Source organism: Acomys minous (genome assembly GCF_964271855.1).
Source record: "Acomys minous genome assembly, chromosome: 17".
In the NCBI taxonomy this organism is placed as follows: domain Eukaryota; kingdom Metazoa; phylum Chordata; class Mammalia; order Rodentia; family Muridae; genus Acomys; species Acomys minous.
The window spans coordinates 15145591-15166449 of NC_140500.1; the positions used below are offsets into that span (position 1 = coordinate 15145591).

At 38.8% G+C, this 20859-nt stretch overlaps 1 protein-coding gene across 1 annotated transcript in view; it reads left to right on the forward strand.

Annotated features, from left to right (window-relative positions):
• The window catches only part of LRP6 (LDL receptor related protein 6), a 117246-nt gene that overhangs the window by 13647 nt on the left and 82740 nt on the right, over positions 1-20859 (forward strand). Inside the window, exon 2 of the mRNA XM_084765013.1 lies at positions 8618-9011. Within this exon, the coding sequence (XP_084621139.1) occupies positions 8618-9011 (394 nt within the window). The remainder of the gene's footprint in view (positions 1-8617; positions 9012-20859) is intronic.

Consider the following 20859-nt stretch of genomic DNA (forward strand, 5'->3'; position numbering starts at 1 on the left):
ATGGAATTTTAAAATCTGTTAATACCATTCATAGATAGGAAAATAGCTTACATAAAGGCATGTAAACATAGAAACAGATACAGAATCTGTATATTCTATATACAAATAGCTTACATAAAGGCATGTAAACATAGAAACAGATACAGAATCTGTATATTCTATATACAGATAGAAAGTTCATATTTCAGATTACAATTTTCAGCTCATTGTTAGTTGATACAAAAGAGCTTGTTCTAGCCCTTTCTTCCTTTATATTTTCATTACATTTGTTTGTTTGTTTATAGTAAGTGTGTGTGTGTGTGTGTGTGTGTGTGTGTGTGTGTTCATGCACACTTGTGGCCACCACGACTACATGGGTCTCCAGAGACTCAACTTGGATCCTCAGACTTGGTTGCAAGTGTCTTAACCTACTTGGTCTTACATGCATACACACACACACAGGCACGCATGCAGACAGGCATGCACAACCCCTCCCCCATCAGACTGTATTTTTGGCTGTTTGACTAGTTGAGGTTACTTGCTGAGTCAATATAAAGTGTGAAGTGTATGTAGACTCACTTTTGAGCTGCAGACTGAAGGGAGACCAGCTGTCTCCCTGGGGGTCTCCAGATCTCATTTGAGTGCTTCAGAGCCTTTTTGTAGCTCAGACTTCTGACTTTTGTCTGAGTTGGCAGTGGAGGATGGGCAGCTCAGGCTTAAGCAGGCCTGTAGGGTTTGGGATTTTCGAGATGGAGGGAAGACTCGAACAAGATACAGGTCATTGAGGAGTGCGGGGTATTGAAGGGAGGTGAAGGAAGGGATTTCAGGGAGCTTTGGGGAAGGTTGATGGAAAGGGAGGGAATCTCTGTGTGGCAGGACCGTGCTAGGTATAGAGGCCCAGGTGAGCCAGTGGGGGAAGATTTCAGGTGTCACTCCCCTGGAGGAGTTAGGGAAAACAGAAACCCTGGAATGCTTCTGATAGTGTCAGAGACTGCTCTGTGCCTGTAGCCAGAGGAACTGTTTGCTTGAAAAATCCAAAGGCTGGAGAACTAGTTTAAGAGTTTATCTCGGGGTCTGGAGTGTTGTCTCAGTGGTTAATAGCACATGTTGCTCTTGTAGAGGATGTAGGTTCAGTTCCCAGCAATTCATGCTAGTCTATAACTGTTCCAGGAGTTCTAGGAGTCTGATGCCCTCTTCTGATCTCCTTGAGTACCGTATACACATGTAGCAGATGGTCATAAGTCAGACACACATACACACACAAGTTAAAAAAAAAAGTTCATTTCAGGAAAACAGCCATCTCTGAGTAGGAGAGATCTGAGTAGAGTTGGCATCTCTGAAAGGAGAGATGAGCACTGTCTTTGATGTGAGGTTGTTTCATGTCCAGAGATATTCTGTTCTCATACAAGTGATGTCACTATACAGATATCAAATGGAAGTAAAATCTAAGCAAGCTATGTAGGAAAACATTTTGAAAAGACTTTAACACAGGGGTTTTGTTTGTTTGTTTTCGAGACAGGGTTTCTCTGTGTAGCCTTGGCTGTCCTGGACTTTGTAAACTAGGCTGGCCTTGAACTCACAGTGTTCCGCCTGTCTCTGTCCCCCTGAGTGCTGGGATTACAGGAATGTGCCACTGTGCTCACAACAGGATCTCACAGAAAGACTCATTCACAGGCAGTGGTAAACAGTGCTGCAGGGTTTTTGCTGGGGAGCTGACTAGGTTGGTTGAGGTTAGCAGGTGTCAGGTCTAGGCCTGTTTAGCAAATGACTTTTGATGTGGTCTGCTGATTTCTGAATGATGGTTAAGAGAGGATGTTCAGGGGCTAGGGTTGTCCTCAGTGGTAAACCCTTGTCTAGATGTACAAAGGCCCCCGGTTCGATTCTCAGAAAACAAAAAAATAGAGAAGAGAGAGAGAAGGGTGCAAGAGGCAGGGAAGTGGGGAAGAAGGAAGGAGAGAAAAGCATGTTCTATATCTGCGTAAGCTGAGGGTGCTTAGGCCAGAGTTTAAGTGAGCATAGAAGTCTGGTTACATGTTAATCAAACCAAGACAATAGGTAGCTTCAAGGGCATTTGTGAGCTTTTGGTTGGAACTTAAAGTTCTTTTGTAAATACATTTGTTTTTCTAGGGGGCTGGATCTCAGGGCTTTGTACATCCTAGATAAGCATTCTGCTGTGGAGCCAACCTACTCTGCGCAGTAAATTTCTTCCTCTCTTCCTTCTCCTTTCTCTCCTCTTCTCTTTCTTCTCCTCCCCTCCTCTCTCCTTTCCTTTCCTTTGAACACTTACTTATTTTTTGTGCGTGGGCATGTGGAATTCAGAGGACCACTTGGAGGAGTACTTCTCTCCTTCCACTATGGGGATGCTGGGGATTGAACTCAACTCCTCACGCTTATTGGCAGGCATCTTTAGTTGCAGAGCCAACTTGCCAGTTCCTAAATGAGGTTTAGATTAGGCTCTGCAAGGTGGAAGATTACTTTTTTTGTTTTGTTCTTTTTTTTTGGCAGGGATGGGGGTCTAGTCAGGGCTTCGTGCATGCTACATAAGTGCTTTATCACTGAACTATATCCCTAGTCCTGGAAGATTGCTTTTAAATATTAGTAAAAAATTAACCATATTACTTTGTGCAGTGAGCTCAACTAGGCACCAGGAATAAATTAGTTATAAGGCATATAGCTCTTATTCCCAAGGAGCTGAGATCCTAGTTTAGGTACAAAATGTACTTTTAAAAAAAGCTAATATCAGCACAGAGTGTGGAGCTGGTGGGATGACTCACTGAGTAAAGGTGCTTGTCCTCAAGCATGTGGATTTGCATTTGCTCTCCAAAACTTATGTGGTGGAAAGAGCTGGCTTCCGAAACAGGTCATATAGCCTTAAAATGTATGTGTGTAGAACACGCGCACACACACACACACACGCACACACACACACACACACGCACACACATACGCATGCGCGCACACACATACACACACACAGCACACTTAGACCTATAAATATGTAATGAAAAAAAGCTGAGTGTGCTGGCATGGATCTATATCCCAGTACTGCTCCCCCAAACTCCCGGAAAACATTTAGACAAGCAACCAAAAGCTAATATGAAGTAAGTGATAAAAGACTGTGGAGGTTAAAAGATGAAAGATGTAGATAAGATTTAAATCCCCCCATTGACAGCCTTAAGTTTGCTCACTTGGAGAGAAGCCTGGAGAGAGTGGAAATGAGTGTACTGGTGATGACATGTGATGTGTTCCCAGGCTATAGGTGAAAATCTGTTGTTATGTGCTGAGTTACAAAAGATGAATGTGGAGTTTGAGGAGGAACTTGAGTAGTGGGAGGCTGAGGTGTTGAGGCTTCGTGTCTTACGCAGAGGGGATGAGAAAGCTTTGGAGTTGGGTGAAGTACAGGTATATATTAGAAGTAGGAAAAGGAGAATGATGAAGTCATTCACTGTTGGGGTAATTTAGATGTGAGTTCATGAGGCCTAGGGCAACAGAGTGATTCTAGAAATGAAGGGCACATTTAAAGAAATGGTGAAGAAGAATTAATTACACAGTAATTGGCAGACTAGGGGGAAGAGGAGGCATGCCCATAGTAAGATTAGGAGACCTGCTCTGGGGAGATGGCTCTGTAACACTGCCTGCTATTCAAGTCTTTGGATCCCTGGCACCCATGTAAAAGCAAGATGTGTTGGTATTCATCTGTAACCCAGCACTGGGCAGGATTCCGGATCGGCCTGGGGGAGGGGCTCACTGCCTAGCCAGCCTGGGCTCAGTGAGATCCTATCTCAGAAGGCACCTGAGCTCCACCTCTGGCTTCCACATGTGTATGCCTGGGCTAGTGCAGCCACTCCACACCTGCACACATTGATGGGCCTATACCATTTCCACACCACAAAGAATTATAACATTTTGGAAGAATTTTCTTGGAGGGAAAGGTAATGGATTTTAAGTCAGTGATAGGAAGATTGCATCCCCCTACCCCCGAAAAAATAAAACATCAGGTTAAGTTGATGGTTTAGAGTCAGTTGTGTAGCATTTCATGATGATCAGGCGAGTCTGGGTAGTTGTTTTCTACTCTCATCTGGGGACTAGGTGTATGTGAGAAGTGAGAGAAAGATCTGAAACAGACAAGAATAGTAGGAAGTATGATACGGGGAGGACATTCTACCAGGAGGGCTATAGTGAGTACCATAGCAGGAAAGGCTAAGGGCTGGGAACAGGGTGTGTGTTGGATTTTTTCCTGAAGCCTTGGAGAAAACAGGTTCAGTTGAGTAGTTGTGTGCGTCAGACTGAAGTTACCAGAGATGAATGGTGAGTGTAGCTAGGAAACAGAAGTGTTTTCTTGACGGTAAGCATGGTTAGAGTTGGATAGAGTGTTTGACGCCGAAGCCTGCCCTGAGCCTTTGAAGATAGGGAGCTACTGATAGAACTAAGTTGCAGAGAGAGTGAACCTAAAGTGAGCTTGGCCCCACAAAGAGGGAAGGGCATTCTCCCACACCCTGCTGAGAACAGGGGAAAAGAGCCCTGGCTGGTCTAGACCAGTTTATATCAACTAGGCTGGCCTTAAACTTCCAGACACCCACCACCTCCAGTGCTGGCATTGGTGGTGTGTACCACCACCCCTGGGCCCAGAGAACTTTCTGAGAAAAATAAGATGTTGAAGATATATAAGATCCACGTTTATATCCTAGGACCCAGGGAGAATATTGTCTGTCTGATACCATCCTAGGGTACAGAGCAAGACTCTGTCTCTCCACCTAGGGGGAAAAACAGATGTATGGCATTTAACCCTGTGACTGGTTGACCTGAGAATGAAAGATTAAATGGACCTTGAGAACTTGGTTGGAGGTTCCAGCAGAGGAGTGCAGCTATTTGCATATGTTTGGCCAAAGGCCAGCCCTCCTCATCCTCTTTGACTGGGTGCACAGCTTTGGGAGGGATACACCAGGAGGGACAAGGGAGGAAGGAGACACTGCCTAGCCAGCCATATCAGCCAAATGAACCTCAGAGATCAATGGAATAACAGATGCCCTCACTTCCCTTGGAGGATTAAAGTGTGAAAATCTGTAGAGCAGAGGAGGTTCAGGAACTTCCGTAGGGATTTGCTGAGTGAGAACAGATTCCTGAGCTCCTGCAAGTGTTTGCTAAAGAGATGTGACTGCTGTTTGAGTTCTGATTGTTAGGAAGTCAGGTAAATATTGTGGATCGAACACATGGTATTTATTATGCATGCTACTGACAGGAAACAAGTGTGTGGAATCTGTCATGGCTAGTAGATAAAAAATGGTATTATAATTTTCTCCATGCAATACACTACTCAGCAGGTACTGGTGGCAATGTTGTAGACCATATTCATGCATCAGACAGGCACTGTACAGACGGATGTTTCATAGTGTTCAGGTTAGCGTATAGTCCCCAGAATTCTCAATCATAACTAGTGCTGTTAAATTAAAGATACTAATCTGCTCCTGGTTCCTTCTGATGCTGGTGGCACTCAGAAGGCCCATGAAACTTTAAATTACCAGTCAAGTTCTTTAGATTTTTGTAGATAAAAATCATTCGGTGGACATATTACTGTTTGACTTGAAAATTATGCAATTCATTTGGCTGTCACTTAGTGCCATAAACAAGTTTGGTATATAGATATTCTTCAAATAAGGTATTCATTAACTATTACATTTTCGTTATTCTTGGATTATAAAACTTAAGTGTCCTGGGACTATTTTTTAGGTTTTTTTTTTTTTTGTTTTTTTTTGGTAGCCTTTGGCATTGAACGCTTCACTAATAGGAATGTTTTGTTTGTCTTGTTTTCCTGATGTTCCCATTTGGCTTATACTATAAAAGCTAAATATAAGACATTATTGGGCTGGTTTATTAGTGGGATGTATGCATGCCTGCAACGAGTTCAGGGAAATTGATGCTTTTGTCAGTGTCTGTAGTAGTTATACACAGTGAGCAGAAAGGACTCGAACAGTTTTCTTTTTTTAGTGAAGTAGATGCCCACATGATTTTGACTGAGAAGCTTGGGTTTCAGTATGGCTGGATCAGAAATTCATTTTATTTAACTGATGAATAGAACATATGTTCATAATCCAATTTGGCCAGTGCAGTCCTATAAATGAGCTTAAGCATTACTTTTTTTCTAGTTTTGTTTTTGTTTCTAGTTTTCTAGTTTTAATTTTTCAAATTAAAATAATGTTTTTATTTAAAAGGGAGGTACTTTTAGGGTTTGAGAACACTTGATATTAGTTCTCTGGTTCTAATTTTTAATATTCACAGGGTGGCTCACAGCTATCTGTAACTCTAGTTCAGGGCATCTTACACCCTCATCTAGCTTCCGTGGGCACCAGGCATGCACGTGGTGCACACACATGCAGGGAAAACATGCACGTGCGCACACACATGAGTGCACGCATACATACTCTGGCTTATTTTCAGATCATGTAAAATTTTCTCTATTTGCTGAAAATAAAACATTCATAAAAAGAATAAATACTTTAAAAAGGAGGACTGTTACTTTAGAAGGTGCGTGGGCTTTGAACAGTTAAGACCTCAGTGACTGTGAAAGAAGATCATGGAGATGATTGTGTCATAGTCTCATTTTTGTCACCTTATTTGTCGTCTTTGTTCCAGCTTCTAGCTCTTCACTTTCCTTTACTGCAGTGTTTCCCAACCTTCCGTATGCTTGGCCCTTTAAGACAGTTCCCATGCTGTGGTGACCCCCTAGCCATAACAATATTTTTGTTGCTACTTCATAACTAAAATTTTGCTACTGTTATGAATTGTAATGTAAATATCTGTGTTTTCCAATTGCCTTAGGTGACTCTGTGAAAGGTCGTTTGAATCTTAAAGGAGTTGTGACTCACGCTTTGAGAACCATTGCTTTACTGCCACTACTCATACTTGTTCATTTAAACTTAGATGAAGTAATGTCCATGAGGTGAAATACTGGTGTTCTATTAGCTGTATTTTAAGTGCTCTGGTCACACGTCGCTGATGGTACTCACTGTGCAATGTCAGAGGAAGAAGCTCTGTAGAACAGTGGCAATTGGTTTTTAATTGCTGCTTGATACTAGGAAAGTAAATGTTAAATTTCAAATAGATATTTAAAATAAAACAACCAGAATGTATACTATTGCAGGCCTAATAACTATTATATCAAAATTAAATGCTATTTCTTTAAGGTAGGATTTATATTTAGTTTTGGTATTGAGTTTAGTCAGTGATTACTAATATTAAGCAGCATAAAAAAGTTATATTATCAGGTTCTGCTAGGCTGCTTATTTAAGATTTATTAAGGCATTGATACTGTTTGTTAATAAATATTGCCTCTGAAAAGTATAAAATTTAGGAGGTTTTGATTGTATATACAGCTATGAAGCTATCTTCATAACTGAGAAAAGTTTCCTCATATCCCTGTGGAGAGCCAGCTCAGTACTGAGTGCTTGCCTGGTGTATTCAGGGCTCAGAGCTCAGTCCCTAGCACTGCAGAAGAGCAGTGGCGGAGCTTAACTCCCGCTTCCCTCAGAGAGCTAGACATTTCCTATAATCTTTCATAGATGAGCATCATGAAATATGTTTTCTTTTTGGTCTGGTATCCTTTTCCATGTGTTATTTAGAGATTATTTCATTTTTCATGTATAAATGGGTCATTACATTTAAAATGGTGGTTGAATTTGGCTTTGGAAAGAGTCTCAGCGCATACTGATCTTAAAATCCCTGTGTTGCCAAGGAAAACTTGGAACTCTCATCTTCCTGTCTCTTTATCCTCAGTGCTGGGATTGCAAATTTGTACTACTATGCCTGGCACTTCATTACTTCTTATTTTATTAATATATCACTGTTTATTGTTGATTCTAATTTATGTTAATACAAACGAATATTTCCTTGGACATTATTTGCAAGTGTTTGTATTGACATGTAATTATTTCTCTTGAGTAAAGACTTAAGTGTGAGTGGCTGGATCATGTGGTTGGCTGTGCATCTAACCTTTCATAAGTGGTCAGCTGAGGTTGAGGATCTAGTTCATTGGTAGATAGTTCACCTGCCATATGGGAGGGAGGGCCCTGGCTTTGATTGCTAGCACTGTAAACAGACAGCTAAACAAACGCCTGCCAACTGTTTTCCACCAGCAGAGTATGAGTGTTCCATACTCATTTTTAGTATGTATGAACATTTACATTTTATATGACAGACTCTCAGTAAGAATAGACATCCTGGTGGAATTAATTTCAGTTCTTACGTTCTTTTTAAAAGCGCTTAGAAAAACATTTTAAGTGTCAAAGATTTTAATCATTCGAGTATTGATTTATTTCTTATTTTACTTATGTGGGTGGATGTGTGCCTCTGTGAGTTTATGTGTACCGTATGTGACCAGTGACCACAGAGTCAGGAAGGCATGGGCTTCTGGAACTGGGGCTGCAGGTGGTAGTGAGCAGCTATTCAGTGTGGCCATAGGAACCAAACCCGGGTGTTTTGCGAGAGCAGCGGGTGATCTTACTTGCTGAGCCATCTCACCAGCCTTTTATTTCCTATTTTCTTAGTTTTGATAGTATTTATAGTCATGGGTGCTGATTTGAAACCCAGTTTATAAGGTCTGATACATTTTCTTCTTTCTTACGTATTTTTCTTTTTGTTTCAGCGGCCCCTTTGTTGCTTTATGCAAACAGACGGGACTTGAGATTGGTTGATGCTACAAATGGCAAAGAGAATGCAACGATTGTAGTTGGAGGCTTGGAGGATGCAGCTGCGGTGGACTTTGTGTTTGGTCATGGCTTGATATACTGGAGTGATGTCAGCGAAGAAGCCATTAAGCGAACAGAGTTTAACAAAACTGAGAGTGTACAGAACGTTGTTGTTTCTGGATTATTGTCCCCGGATGGGCTGGCGTGTGATTGGCTTGGAGAAAAATTATACTGGACAGATTCTGAAACTAATCGTATTGAAGTTTCTAATTTAGATGGATCTTTACGAAAAGTTTTATTTTGGCAAGAGTTGGATCAACCCAGAGCTATTGCCTTAGATCCATCGAGTGGGTAAGTGTCTGTAATGTCCACAAGGCATTCCAGTTATTCTTCCTAGTCTTCCTTCACTGGTAAACACCCCTCACAGCTAGGAGAAAAAAAGAAAGAAACAGGATTTTGGGGGTATCATGTTCAAGTAGATGTGACCATGGAAGGTTGAGTTTATTCTTAAAGGACAGTGTTTATCCACCGTATATTCACTGTTGGTGGAGGTGCAAATTAATAGAACTGTTGTAGGAATTACTTTGGAGATTTCCCAAAAAATTAAAAATAGAACTACTATTCTGGTATTTTATTTGTGGGCATATGTCCAGAGAACTATATAGCCTACCATAGAGATACTGTATGTGTATGTTTATAATTCACTATAGCAAAGCATTGAAATCAGTAGATGAATGGATAATAATATATACATCGACACACACACACACACACACACGCACACGCACACACACACACATGAATACCATTCAGCTCTAAAGAAAAGTGAAATTAGAAAGTCCAGGAAGATGGATGGACTTAGAATGTAAAATATTAACTGAGGTTATAGAATCAAAGAAAAAAAAACTGCATGTTTTCTCATACACGAGGGATCTAGTCATATACACACACCTGTAAACAAATGTGCTTTTAAGTGCAGTATAGCAGTAGAAAAGAGAATAAGAAAGGGTTAATATTAGAGGATGAAGAAGGACTGAATGTAGGTATTGGCTATACTGTAGTGGCTAAACTATAAAGCTAATTGTTTAGCTAGTTTTAATGTTACCATGGATTTTTTTTGTTTTTGATCATGGATAACTGCATAAATATATATCCAGTAAGGAAAACATAAAAGCAAATGTAAAGCTCTGCGACTTCAGAATCGATATTTAAACTGTATATATAGAAGTCCATTGAGATGTACAGACTTGGGGGTCTGGTTTGTTTTGCAAGTTTCTTTCTTTATTTTTAAAATAAAGCTTATAAAGTTAAAACAGATTTTAAAAACATTGTAAATAGTTTTGTTTTTTACAGCAGTTATAGAACAGCCATGTTTATAATTCTTGGTTTTTCCTCTCCATTGTTTTAAGTAATTGAGAGAGAAGACTTAGTATCTAATCACTTAAGATGAAGTTTTAAATATTTTCTTGGTTTTTGATTATCACATAACCAATCATTTTGCAATAATACCTTTTATTGTAAGCTCTGATATACTACTTAACGAATTTGTACTGGAAAGAATAAGTATTAAATAACTTATTTCCACTCAGCTAATTGTTCATTTCATGAGCTTGCAGTGATGGTTTTACTCCCACCCAAGTGCACTAGAGATCAAACCCAAGGCCTTGCTCAGGCGAGACATGCTCACAGGTGCTATAAGGGTTATTTTCTGAAGAGAAAGATAGCTCACAGCTGAGAGTGCTGTACCACAGAGCATGACCTCTGCGCCACACTGCTCTTTGTGTACCCTCCCCATTTGCTCTTTTACATTTTTCAAGTCAATATATTGTTAAGGCTAAATGTAGGTAACTTTGTGAATATGAGCCTGAAATAACTAATATTTTGTTAAAACCCAAAGGTATCTTCTGAATATGTTTTATATTTTAATAAATTTCCTTGATTTTTTTTCAAAATCAATACTAGAATGCTTTAAATCTCTTTGTAGAAGGGAGTAAATTAATTTTATGTAATAAAGTAGAACTTGGAGACAATCAGATAAAGATTTGTACGGATTCTTTTGTTTTGATACCAGGTCTGATATGCTGGCATAGATTAAAGATAATGCCATGTTGTAAAACCATGAAAAATTTGTTCAGCTCTAAAAGATTACAGTAGTACCGTGTAATCTTAAGGTGTAGATGTTCTGGGGGAGCGGAGGAGAGGAGAGGGTATGGTCTGGGGTTGCTCAGAGATTCACATGAATAAGTGTTAATAAGAAGAGGCTTTTTATTTATGTACAGTACCCAAACCCAGCACCAGGGTTACACTTGAGAGTGCTCCCAAGATGCAGCCCTAACCATGTCAGCCCAGGGCTTATAAAGGCAAAACCACAAAGTTACAATTTTGGGTTTTGCAATTGTATTTTTGAGAAGCGTAAACAAGTTACATTACAAAAGGAGAAGCAACATTAGTCTTATGACCTATTATCTTGCAGGAACAGCAATTTTTTTTTTTTTTTTTTTTTTAAACAAAATCAGTCAATTTGGCCCACGCCAGTGCTTGGGAGGCAGAGGCAGGCCAGCCTGGTCTACAAAGACTCCAGGACAGTCAAGGCTACACAGAGAAAGAAACCCTGTCTTGGAAAACAAAACAAAACAAAACAAAAACAAACAAACAAAAAGAATTAGTCTTCAACTGGGAGAAAAGGGAAATGGATTGACAGGGGGTAGAGAGGCTTACGTGTTAGAGGCTTTTTTCTTTTTCTTTTCTTTTTGGTCTCAAGCATAGTAAGTCTAAACTTTAAATGTTAACCATCACAAAGGAGCATCTGTTGAAGAGAGATGGTCCTTTAAAACTGTGAAAATGTGCCCAGTGGAAGGATGGCTTTCAGGAGGTTAGTTCACCGCTACACTGCTGGGCAGGCTTGGTACAGGGCCTTGAAGTGACCTCATTTCTCTCTCAGCCATCTCCCTGCTGCTTCATAATGCACCAGAAGGTGGGTTGGGAATCACACAGTAAGCTGTTTTGGTAGGAATTTGGTTCCTGAGAACTTTGAAGGCAGCCTTGGGAAGTGAGGCAGGTGTTTTGATAATAGAGTTGGTAGATCTGAAGGGTACTGGTGTGTTACTGCTAGTGTAGATCACATTGGATTTGGTGCTTTCACTGGTCGTTAGGGAAGAAGGCTATGGTGAAAAGACAAATCTCCCCCCTCCCCCAGTCTCTTCCCCTTCCCTCCTGCTGGCAGGGATTTCTCAGTTTCACTCTGTAGTTTAGGCTGTTTTTTTAATCTCCTGCCTCACCCTTCTGAGATCTGGGATTAAAAGTACTTGTTCCGCCCTCTGACCCCTTTTCCTTCTCGACAAGCTTATTCTTATCACCATACTGGTGAGAGCGGAAGTCAGCTACTGAATGGTGAGTGTGTCTCAGACCTCTCCACTTGTTACTCCCTTTGGGAAGAAATGGGGTGTAGTTTAAGGACATACTGTCTATTTTAGGACAGAAAACTTGGAGAGACAACATTTTCTTCACAGGATGTTTATTATGTTGCGTGTATTTGAGATGGAAAGGGTAGTATTAAAGGGATTAGGAGGCTGGTGAGAGCTCCTATTGGGTTGATTATTCCAACCCATGGTTTGATAGCTTGAATACCACAGTTCTAGTGTAGTGCCTTGCTCATTTCTACGTGGGGTTATAATTGTAAGGTAGTAATACATGCATGCACATACATGCATGCATATGCATACATGCACACACTTTCTCAACTCTTAAATAAATCTGAGCTAATAATTTTGTGAATGAAAATTATTTTCATTTATTAAAACAAGTGAGCTTTACTGCTGCTCTAATAGGCTTGCTAATTACTAAAAGTACGTTAGAGATTTTCATTTATCAGTGTTAAATGTGAACATTTACCAATGACAGCTTATATATCACTGTAAGAATCAATAATAATGTATTTTGAAGGTAGAAATTGTAACATTTAGTGTCTAAGTGTGATTTGGCAAAAACATACACACTCTTTTCCTGAGGCTGTAACACCTAGTGAGATATTTTTCATTATTTCTGATGTCTGTGGTTAATGAGGATAGGGGCATAAGTTCACCTTTTCATCCTCTCCTTGAACAGTCCTAGAAAATTCTTTTACTTTTTGGGAAGTTACTTTGACTCAGCTATTTAAACATGATTTATGGCTGGTGAGATGGCTCACTGAGTGGAGGCACTGATAACCCGAGTAGCCTGAATCCTAGAATCCTAGGACTCATGATACAGGAAGAGAACCAGCTCCCACAGGCTGCTCTCTGCTCTTCACATGTTCTTGCACACATTTACACACACACACACACACACACATATGTATAAATAAATAGGATTAGCATGTAATTGGGACCAAATAGAATTTGCCCAAATGGTATGCATTTGATAATTAGTATGATAGGGAAAATATTTAAAATTATATATTTTAAATTCATGAAATAAACGCATATATTCTGTTGCTCTTCCAGTGTTATTGATCTTAGATTTTTGTCATAGATTGTGGTTTTAATGTAAAAGTAATTACAGGTAGAATTTACCACTTGTCAAAGAGAAGAGATGATTTTTAGATTCATTTCTAGGGGAAACATGAAGCTTCCTTTTCAGACAAGTGCATAAAAATGGTGCTGAGGAAAAAGTAGACTTTTTCAGAGTTCCAGGATCCTGAGTTTTGAGATTAAGAAGACTCACTTGAGCTCTCTGACATCAGCATGTAAAAAGAGGGCAGTTGAATTACTGATGATATTGAACACTGGGAAGCCACGCAGACGTCTGTGTGCTTTGGGATGTATGGAGTTCTTTGTATTATCAGTTTATTGCCTAGACTGGCAGAAGACTTTTCTAAATTGGGCTTCTATTAGTCTGGTCTCCCCCCTTCTCCCTGCTTTTAATACTGTCTGGTAGTGTAGAATTCAGGCCAAGGAATAAGAAAGTATGTCTTATGAAAAGTGTTCCAGGAAGCAATGCTGTCCTTTATATTGGGTAGAGGACATTCTTGTGCAATTGAAAAACAAAGCTCCTTATTCTTCCCACAGTGCTGTATTTACCCTGGTGATGCTGAGAACCTGGTTCAGGTGCAAGTCCCATAGTAATTCTGAGAATGTTTTTGGTTGATTCCAAATCGCCAAATATTTCTTTCAAGTTAAACGGCAGTAGTGATTCAGCTTGAATTCACTCTGTATGTGGCCAGTGAACTTGAGACCCTCCTGTCTTAGCCAACTGAATGGCCCATGTTTTAAAGATATGTTTTTTATATTCATTGTTAAGTGTAATATTAATAACACTAAAAGTTTACTTTAAAATGCTTTATGTAAACACTCAGGAGGTAGAGGTAGGAGCATCAGGAATTAGAGGCAAGTCTGGGTTGTATAGCAAGTTCAAGGCAAAACCTGATCTGTATAGTAAGATTATGTCTCAAAAAATCAAGAGCTAGGGGCATATAAAAGAGTGACCTAATGTATATATATGATAGGGAAATTAGTTATCATAGGTTATGTTTAAAAATATTTATTGCAGTGGTAAATCAAGATGATGAAACTAGTTCCTGTCACATTGAATTGTTTGATAAATGTGCTTGGAATGGCTGAACTTTATAAATTAATAGTGTTCATGTGATATATTCTCTTTAATACATTCTATTAGTTTTTCTTGTTAAGAATATAAAGCACTGTTAAAGAAATGTAAATTTTAGCATTGTCTCTTGTGAGTTAATAATTGCAGCCTGGCACTGGTGAGATGGCTTGGTGGGTAAAGGTTCCTGCTGTTGCGTTTGAGCCGTACAGCCCACATGGTATAAGGAGAGAGCTGACTGCTGTAAGTTGTCCTCTTCCACACTTGCAGTGTGGTACATGTGCACTCCCACCTCTAGAAATATAGCATAGGCTTTTATTTATGAATGGTTAAAATTAAGAATTAAAAAATTGTTGAAATTGACAATGTTTGAAAAAAACATTGTCTCTTATTCAGTTTTGTTATTCACTAGCGTGTTATTTCAGGCTTTCGGCTTGTTTTGTCATCTGTAAATTATGAGTTCTTTATATTAGTCTCGTGTGTGTGTGTGTGTGTGTGTGTGTGTGTGTGTGTGTGTGTACACACACACATAATGGAGATTGAACTCAGAACTTTGTCCACAAGCTCCTCTCCATTGTGACATCAAGTTTCAAAAGAGACATGTTAAGAGAGCTGGACATCATCGCTTAAGTCTATAACTCTAACATTCGGGAGACCATGTTACCATAGTTTTGAGGCTAGCCCAAGTTACAGGCCAGCCTGGGCTATAGAGTGAGGCTCTGTCTTACTAGAAATGTAAACATTTCATGAAAGCATTCTGAAAATCAGAAATTTTTATTTTATGTGTATACATTTAAGCCAGCAATTTAGGTGTGCTATACTTAGAAGTATGGGGCTCTGCCTTCTTTTAAACACGTGTTTATTACTTATTTATGTATGTACTTTCACAATTACTCATTCTTTCACAATTTCATACCTGTAGTGTTGTCCTTTTATCTTACCTTACCCACTCATGCTATCCTCTGTAGTCTCGTCCTCCTCCCCTCAAGTGCGTCCCCATCCCACAGTACTTACATGTCTTTTTCCTCCCTAAGCTCAGGTCTCGCTGCGTTAGCCCAGGCTGGTCGTGAGAGCCTCACAGCAGTTGGGAAAGTGCTGGGCTATCGTGCCGAGTTTAGAATCGTTCCTACAGAACAGATCCTTAAACAGTTGATTCTCCTGTTCTCACTACATATCTTATACCTTCCTTTTTCAGAACTATTTTGCCTTTAAAACCTACTCTCTTCTTACATTGTAAAATACTTTAAAATTTAAAAGAAATCTTTTTTGTTTGTTTGCAGAATAGAAAATGTAGCCAAGGGATTTGTATGTATGGTCTCTGCTTTCTAGTTTTTAGTTAATATTTATTTGGAAGTGAATTAACATTTTTATTAACATATAATGGGTTTATTATAATTTTACACGTATAACATTTAAAAATTCTTCTTATTGTCTGTACAACAACTCCTTGCTTCTCCTTCCTTGACTTTTAAAATAAATAAATAAATAAATTGTTACTACGTAAAAATTAAGAATAGTATGTTAGAAAAATCATTAGTCTTGTCCGGAAATAGTATTGTAAGTTGTGCCTATCAGCTTCTGGGATATGAATCTAGGCCCGGGGGGGGGGGGGGTAGTGTGTGAGTATGTATAGATGCTCTCAAATATTAAAATACAACTTTTTCCTGAAAATATCTGAGCCCTCAACCAGTTTTTCTTTATGTAAACTGATGTTCGTAATTTTGCCCCAGGTTAGTGAGTTTTAATTGTCTTTGTTTGTTTGTTGGTCTCAACTATGTAGCTCTGGCCTGCTGGCCTCCGGTTCAGAGTTCTACTTGCCTCTGCCTCCTGAATGAATTGTTTTTAAAAAATTTTTTTTTTGTTCCATAGTTTAAGTCCATTTTCACTAAGAGAATATTGAAAGGGAATATTTGTGGTACTAAATGACTTTATATAGCATAATATTTTTCAGAGCTTTGTGTTTTAATGAAAGCTTTCTTTGTATGACTTTTTTTGTTGTTTTTTTTGCTGCCAATTTGTTGAATTGGAACGGGGGTCTCTGGAGTGCTAGGTAAACACTCTACGCCAAGCTGCATTCCCAACCCATAGCTCACTTTAAGATTGCATTCTTAGGAACAAGGACATTTTGTGTTGCTCAAGAATAAGACATTCAGTGTGGTTTGTTTGTTCGAGACAGGTCTTATTCTGTGGGTCAGGCTACTCTTAAACTTCATGATCCTGCTGGGAATACAGGGTCTCATACTGCAGCACAAGCTGGCCTCTAACTGTGGCCATTCTTCTGCCTCAGCCTCATAAGTCCAAGCATGATTTTGCCTGACTCTATTTAATTTTGGAGTTGGGTGTTCCTATACTATACATAATAAATTCAAAGCCTCAGCCTTCCTGAGAGTACTTGGTGAGTTTTTTTACTAGAGCTTCTTTGCATATTCTGCTGGTGGCAAATTGTTCAGTTGTGCCTCCAGTCAGTTCTTGTGCAGGAATCTTTACACAGGCTTGTTTGTGTGCTGGGGTTTGTTTTCTTCCTTGACTTGCCATCAGCATAGGAGCCCTTTGGCTTCTGGGGTCAGAAAACCCTCTAGAGTTGTTGTTTACCCAGTATAGCAAGTTTTGTCTTTATACTCTGTCATGTTTGGTTTCTGCAGATCACCCTGTTCTTGATACCCTAGCTATATACTGAAAGAAATGTTTATATATTTTATTTTTTCTATCTGTACAAATAAAATTAAAGTTTTTCTGGTTAACTCGTTACCAAATCACTAGAACTAGAAGTTTTCACTTTCGTGTTTTGTGTCTTGGAAGGAGCTGTACTTAACAACTGTACCAGCACACTGCCTGTATGCTGCCTGTTAAGCATTCTTTTTTTTTTTTTTTTTTTTTTGGTTTTTTGAGACAGGGTTTCTCTGTGTTGCCTTGGCTGTCCTGGACTTGCTTTGTAGACCAGGCTGGCCTCGAACTCACAGCGATCCGCCTGCCTCTGCCTCCCGAGTGCTGGGATTAAAGGTGTGCGCCACCACGCCTGGCTTCTGTTAAACATTCTTAAGAGTAGGAAAGCATGCAAAACTTGAATGTGCATGCAGTTTGAATGTTAGCAAATGGAAGATGGATGTGCGGCAACATTACCATTAACAGATCACTCAATGTATTTCAAATTCTTATTAATGTGTATGTTAATGACTTATAGATAGTAACTTAAGGATCTTGAACTGAATTGTGACTTAATACAGATCTGGATCACTTGGTTTTTATAGCTCAATTCTGAGTCGTTATCATTTTCTGTAATTATATCTTGTAAAGGGTAAACATTTCTCTCTTCAGTTTGGGTTTATTGCAGCCAAGAGTTTCTTAATATTTTTATTTTGGAAAGCTGGATTTGGATCAAATGTATATACCAAAATAAGGATTTATGAAGATTTTGAAAATTTTTATTATTTTATTCTTACCTAATTATAGAAAATACATGTTTATAATGCAATAAATTTGTATAAAGTAGCTTCTGTCTAATTTGTCAGTTTGAGATACTTTTTACTTTTTTGGCATAACAGTTTTTTAAAAGAATATTTATTTATTGTATGTGAGTGCTTTATCTGCAGAAGAGGGCATCGGATCACATTATAGATGGTTTTGAGCCACCATGTGGTTGCTGGGAATTGAACTCAGGACCTCTGGAAGAGCAGGTGGCCCTCTTAACCACTGAGCCATCTCTCCAGCCCCAACATAAGTTTTTGATGTCTTAAAAACTCAGTATGTGTTTACTTCAATTCTCTCTCTGGAAGTGAAACCTCTCTTCTGTCCTTTCCTCCACTTAAAATTGTTTTTCAGAAAGCATTGCAAATGAGTATCAGGCCAGACACAGCAGTGAATTATATTCATACGGACACTGATCAACAGCTTATAACAACCTGGCATTAGTTTTCATGATTTTTGATAGATAGCAGATGTGCATACTGTTACAAAGTAGGGGTGTAACCACACATCTTTAGTTCTTTAGTGTCGATTAAATATGTTTACACTCTTAATTCAAAACCAGAGTAGAAGCCATTGAGGCCAAAATAAATTAGGGGACAAGTATGCTACATAATTTAAAAGTGCATAATTGACGAAAAGAGATTTCTCCTGCTCGAAACTGCGGCCTGGCCTTTGAGAAACCAGGGGAGATAATTTATCAAAACCTATTGAGTGCTTCCCTAATCTTACTTTTGAATGTGTGATAAAAATCCATGCAGAATATATTCCTATGCTAGTGTAATTTAGTAGCTTTAATAGTACTTCTATAGTTCCCTAAGAGAGGCCACTGCAATAAAAACAAACAAAACAAACAAACAAAACCAACCAAATCTTCTTAATCTGTGCCCAACAGTTAGTTTTCACTTCTGAGTTCTAAATAAGATGATGAGTGGCGCCCAAGGAGCTTATCTTAACAGTGAAGTGTTAGATGCCTGGGTGAGGGCAGCTTTTGACCTTGAGTCTGTTTTGTCCTTCCTGGCACCCTAAGGTCTTGTAGCCATGTGAGGCTTTCTGTTCTAGAAATCCATCTCTATATGAAAAGTCCACACATTTTCTTTCTCACGCTGCCTATTTCCTTTTTTTCTAAAAAAAAGAAAAAAATATTTATTTTCCCTTTAAAATATTTATTTTTATGAGTATGAATATTATGCCTGCATCTATATATGTGCACTCTGTGTGTGTGATGCCAGTCCTTTCACAGGGCTTGCATATCAGATATTCTGAATATTAGATACTGACATGACAATTCATAACAGTAGCAAAGTTATAGTTATGAAGTAGCAAAAATAATTTTATGGTTGAGGTCACTACAACCTGAGGAATTGTATTAAAGAGTCACAGCATTAGGAAGGTTGAGAACCACTGACTTAAGAAATAAATCAGAGTAGAATTTGTCAGATCTCAGGGACAAGGGTGGGGGTGGGGGAAGGGGAATATCCTACAGTCAGATATGTTGTATTATTAACCATATTGCTGAATGCTTCCAGTATGAGAGTAACTTGTCTCTTGATCACAGACTGGCTTTAATATTTTGTGGTATTTATAATTTTTAAAAATATAAATGTAAAATTCCTTCCATTTTTATTATTCCTTAAGAAAAGCATTCTAGAATGTCTACACAGCACATGTACCTGCTTTATTATTAAGCACTTGGTTTGTGGCAGGACACTTTTCTTGGAGGTGCTGATAAAAAGCTTGTGATGTGAAAACTCAGGGTACCCCCATCCCAGCAAAATGAGGGTTTGAGTGAAATAGATACTTCTGAAGAGTGTCTTTATAATTATTTTTCTTTAATATTAGCATGTGAGATTACCTGGAAGGATGATTTTTAACTACTTTATTTTGATGTTGGATTCATGAAATTTTGGATTCATAAAGTGGAGTCATATGAAGACTTCATTGGTGTTTTTTCTGAATTGATCAAGCAATTTGCCAGCTGCTATATAGGCATCTGGAAATACTCCTTAGTGTTTTTTAGAATTCCATAAAAATGTCTTCGTATTATATACTGACTGTACAGTTTCTGTAGAGCATCACCAGAAAAGATAACACTTCGGCTTTATTGGCTTGTTAATGATTCTGTACTTAGGTGTGTCTTGAGGTTTTTCTGAGCCTGTTGCCTCACAGACCACGCTTTGAATGACAGGGCTTAGAGAGGGATATCAGATGTTTTCTATGAAGGCTCAAGTAGTAAATAGTTTTGGTAGGCCACATACGGTCCTCGTTACATGGTTTTCTTTTTTCTTTCTGGAGTTTGCTTTTCGATTGTTTAAAAAAAAAACAACAAAAAGCATAGAGATCATTCTTTGTTTATGGAGCTGTACAAAAACATGGTGTAGAAGGTTGCTGGTCATTGCTTGTCTCTGAGAAAGACGTATGCGTTTTGTTGTCCCTAGAATCAAAAATTCTGAAAGTAATGCTTATGACTTTTCAGCTTCAGATGATCATGTGACACATGTGACTGTTCTTGATGGTTTGAAATCTTTTTTTTTAAATTAACATAATTTTGGACTCAGACTCGCTGCTGTTGCACAGTGAGGTCATTTATCGTATTTAAAAAATTTTAACGAAGACGTACTTTATACATAGTAAAATCCACCCTTTAGTTTTGGTATTATAAACAGCTGCATACAATTATATTCTATCAAAGATAAAGCCACATGTTAAAGTTGTAGGAGCAGATTTTAATCAGTAGTATATTGCAGTAGAAAAAGACCAGCACTAACTGAACTCTTACTTGTACAAGTGTGCCTGTTCTACAAGGAAACTGAGGCATGAGGAGGAGGAAAAGGGAAGAAACACAGTTTGGGGGAACCATCTCTATTTGTAAGCATAATTATGTATTTTTAAAAACTACAGGGATGGAGAGGTGGCTCGGTGGTTAAGAATTTTTGCTGCTTCTGCAGAGAATCCGAGTTCCTTTTTCAGCGTCCATGGTTGGTAACTCGCAGTTCCTGTAACTCCAGTTCCAAGGGATCCGATGTCCTCTCCAGACTCCTTGAATACTTGTGCACACATACAGACCATAAATAAAAACAAAACTTAAAAAAAACCACTACAAGTGGTTATTAGAACTAATAAGTGAGCTGAACAAGACCAGAGGTTATAAGATTGT